The 4,052-nt window shown below is 32.6% G+C and overlaps 2 protein-coding genes across 2 annotated transcripts; one reads left to right on the top strand and one right to left on the bottom strand.

The window, feature by feature from the left end:
• Positions 1 to 109: 109 nt before the first annotated feature.
• FG386_003522 (ubiquitin domain containing protein with a UBA domain at the C-terminus) lies at positions 110 to 913 on the top strand (the record flags this gene model as incomplete). Its single annotated transcript, XM_067342790.1, has 1 exon — positions 110 to 913. The coding sequence occupies one exon, from the start codon at positions 110 to 112 to the stop codon at positions 911 to 913; it is 804 nt and encodes a 267-aa protein (XP_067198714.1).
• A 162-nt stretch (positions 914 to 1,075) lies between these two features.
• On the bottom strand, positions 1,076 to 4,049 carry FG386_003521 (type I fatty acid synthase; the record flags this gene model as incomplete). The annotated part of the gene is made up of 2 exons (XM_067342789.1): positions 1,076 to 1,086; positions 1,151 to 4,049. Coding segments are annotated over 2 exons (2,910 nt in total), but the record flags the coding sequence as incomplete, so codon positions are not given.
• Between the last annotated feature and the right edge of the window lie 3 nt (positions 4,050 to 4,052).

Genomic DNA, 4,052 nt, shown 5'->3' with positions numbered 1-4,052 from the left:
AGAGATATGAAAAATTGTCTGTAGAAGTTGATGTTGTATATCATATCGGAGGAGATGTTAATCTCTTGAGCAATTACAAGAGGTTGAGAAGAACTAATACACTTTGAAGTTGATTTTTGAATCTAAAGGAGAGAATTATAGCAAAGTAATTAATGGTGACAACATAGATGATTTCATTACTTTAATCAATAATGTGAATAATCTAAATGACGATTCTGGAATTTTAAATACGTCTTCCATTTCAAACTTGGATCCTTTAAGTCCAGAATACCAGAAGCTAGTAGAAGAACAAGTAAAGAGACAGAATATCAATGAAACGTTAACGATTGCTCAAGACCATTTACCGGAAAGTTTTACGCAGGTAAGTATGCTTTATATCAATATAGAAGTAAACGGGCATTTGGTTAAGGCATTCGTTGATAGTGGTGCACAAACAACAATTATGTCAATTAAATGCGCAGAAAGGTGCAATCTTTCAAGACTAATAGATGATAGATTTCAAGGTGTTGCTCAAGGAGTAGGCACAAGCAAAATTTTTGGAAGAATTCATGTTGCTCAAATGAAAATTGGAAATTCGTTTTTTCCTTTTTCAATAACTGTAATTGAGGAAAATCGTGTCGAATTCTTATTTGGACTAGATTTATTGAGGAGATATCGGTGTTGCATTGACTTGTTTAATAATGTTCTTGTTATTGGCAATGAAAAAGTGGAATTCCTACCCGACTCTGAAATAAAGGAGGAGACAAATAAATTTACAAGTAATAATTCAAATAACAGCGTAGTTAACGAAGACGAAGTAGCAAAACTAGTTTCATTAGGTTTTGATCAAGCAAAAGCCAAAAATGCCTTATTAGCGACTAATGGTAATATTGAATTGGCAGCTTCATTATTGTTTTCAAATGATAGTATTTAGAAAATCTAATGTTTATTTAGAAAATAAACCAATACTTTTTTAACTAGAAAATAATTTAACTACAGAACTCCTTTATTTTCAAGTAAATACTTTCATTTGGAGTATCAATTTTATGTATATCCTTGAGATGAATAAATCTAGATTTATCGATGCTGGGCTCATCTAAAATAAATCTATTTTTCATCTCTTCAAGGATATCATTAACGTTTATTTGTTCCACTCTGTTGTTAACCTCACTCTTATTTTCATCCACAAATTTTGTTCTTAATTCCTTTATTGTGTTTAATTTCCTCGAAATATTTATATTTTCGTCTTCACAGTTGGTAACTACGATTACTTTGCAATTTTTAAATACTTCAAGTATTTCACTAATAAATGCAAGATGGAATGGAGAACTAAATAATATAGGGTTATCAATGTTGTAATTATACTTTATCAAAGTTTGAATTACATATTTTTTAAACATATTGTATGAGTTTATGACCTCATTTGAATCTGAAGTAAATATTTCCTTGTAGCGTTCAAAAACATGAGTTCCATATAACATTGAAAGACCAAATGGAGCAATCAATAACATCTCTAATAATATTGAATCGTCAGATAATACTTCTTCTGATTTTTCGTTTATTACATATCTATATGATTGGAATGAAGTTGAGGTTGCCAATTTAACAAGTTTTAAAATAAATTCTCTCGAGTTGCCTCTTGGAATATATGGGCAAGCAACATCAATGAACCTTAATTCAGTAATATTTGGAATAATACTTTTAATTGAACTTCTTATTTCTGAAATATCTTCGTATGTTGTTCCTGTTACGAAGTAACATTCCCTCAAGTTCATTGTTTCCAATAATTCATCCTCAATTGTTTGAACCATGTATTGATTAACAACTGATTGTTTCAATAATTGATAGTATGAATACTTGGCAAAGAATGTCAGGGGTAATTCATGCAATATATTATGAAGAGTTTGGACATTTCTTTGCATTCCTAAACAAATTATGTCATATTTACTCTTATCAAATTCTTTTTCTGTATCTGCACATTCATTTCGAATGTCTTCTAAAGCATCATTGAGGCACACAGAAGGGACAAATGAAACTGAAGCTGAGTTTGCTGGAAAATAGCCTCTTTTTACGCAATATAAAAATGAATTATGGAACGTATCTTCCAAGGGAGGCCATTTAATCTCCGGAAAGTCTTCCAAAACATTAGATGTGTCTACTGGGAATGGAGTAGTTCTCTGTACATTATCAAACCAATAGTGCCTCCAATACTTCATTAAAGGTACAAACTTGAATATAGGACTTTCCGGACCTCTATTTTTAATAACTGTAAAAAATTCATCAATTAGCACACCTTTATATTCTTTAATTCCGAGCTGGGATCCCCAGGCTTCAAAATCATTCGTATTTATTACTCGAGTATCAATTAAATTATACCTCCAATGCTTCCTCATCTTCTTTTTTGATGCTGCAATAATAATATCACAAATCGTATTTACTGGGGTTAATGGTGCTGTTGAAGATCCAATAGGGAACATTTTCTCCGTAATTGATGATATTAAAAGCGCAGTTGCATAATCTGTCTTATTTGTGTATCCAGTATCAGATGCAATATATGTGTTCGGCAGTCTATAAATTGAAACACATAAACCTTGATCACGTGCAATTTCAAGTATTTGCTCTGCTGCCCATTTACTCCATGGATATCCTTGTCTTGTTGGTGGGAACAATCTGCTCATTTCCCTAGTAGAGGGACATTCAGATTCTTTTACGACGTAATTCTCAAACTCTCTAGTAAACATTGAGAAAAATGCAGGGAATTGTCCTAGTGTTGATGAAAAATGTAAATGCTTAAGTCTTCCTTTGCAACAAAAATCAATAATTCCTATCAGTGAAAGTGTATTAGTTCTTCTCAACCTCTTGTAATTGCTCAAGAGATTAACATCTCCTCCGATATGATATACAACATCAACTTCTACAGACAATTTTTCATATCTCTCCTTAGATAAACCGAGATATTCTTTCTCAAAATCCCCACATTCAACCACAATTCGGGAAATCAAACTTTGATTCCAAACCTCTGCTTCTTTACATACGTTAATAATTCTCTGTAATGCTGTTTCCTCATCTTTGGCTCTTACTAAACAGACTATCTTCATGTCTTTAAACTGTTCTGCTAACTTTATAAGAAGTATTCTTCCAACAAATCCTGTCACCCCAGTTAATAACGCCAATTTAAACTCTGAGGGATCTTTTTCAGGCAATACTCCATCCAAGTTTAACCTTAGTGTTTTTCTTACTTCATCTAAATCTTCAATAGGATCAACTGTTGATTCCTTTATCCCCTCTTCTTTGATTGAAAATTCATTCTTTTTGTTTGTTTCTTCTGTAGAAATAAGTTCACTCCATGAAACATACAATAACTCAAAATCTTCGTTATTTTCAACACCCATATCCTCTAGAGCAGTCATTATATCTGTTTCTGAAATCAAATTATTCATAGTCGTATAACGTTTCTCAAATGAATCAACATATAATATATAACGCTCTGATTGTTTCAGTGATGAAATTAGCCATTGCTCAATAGTCATACTTGACTGATCGAGCAAATGTTGATTAGAACTTGAACTTGATGTATTCAGTGATTCAATACCTGTTTTTTGTCCTCTAACGTAAGTTGCAATAGCGGATATTGTTGGATTTTCAAACACCAAAGTTTGAGGCAGTTTAACACCTGTCATATCTAACACAGAATTCCTAAACTCCACAGCACCCAAAGAATCTAATCCCAAGTCAAGCAAAACCGTGTCTGGTCCTGGAAGAGTTGATGAACTTGCACATTGCTGTGCTATTTGTGCAATCATAACCACCAATTCCTCATCAGATAATTTGTTTATATCTATATGCCCTTGAGATCTTATTTGAGAACTATAATCCACTTCTGATAAAAATGTTGGGACTTTATTGTATCTTCTCATAAATGTCTCCCATTTTAATGATTGACAGCCAACTACCGCATCATTAGCCGAAATAAAGCAGAGAATGTCATTAAGAAGCCTAATACCTAACTCGTTAGTTATACCGTGCATTCCAACCTTCTCTAAGTGTTGCTTTAGAGTAGCTGCCATTCCCTG

This window comes from Cryptosporidium ryanae, assembly GCF_009792415.1.
Source record: "Cryptosporidium ryanae isolate 45019 chromosome Unknown contig_84, whole genome shotgun sequence".
Classification (NCBI taxonomy): Eukaryota; Apicomplexa; class Conoidasida; order Eucoccidiorida; family Cryptosporidiidae; genus Cryptosporidium; species Cryptosporidium ryanae.
Note: the sequence above shows the minus strand (reverse complement) of the source record. Positions and strands in the feature narration are given on the sequence as shown.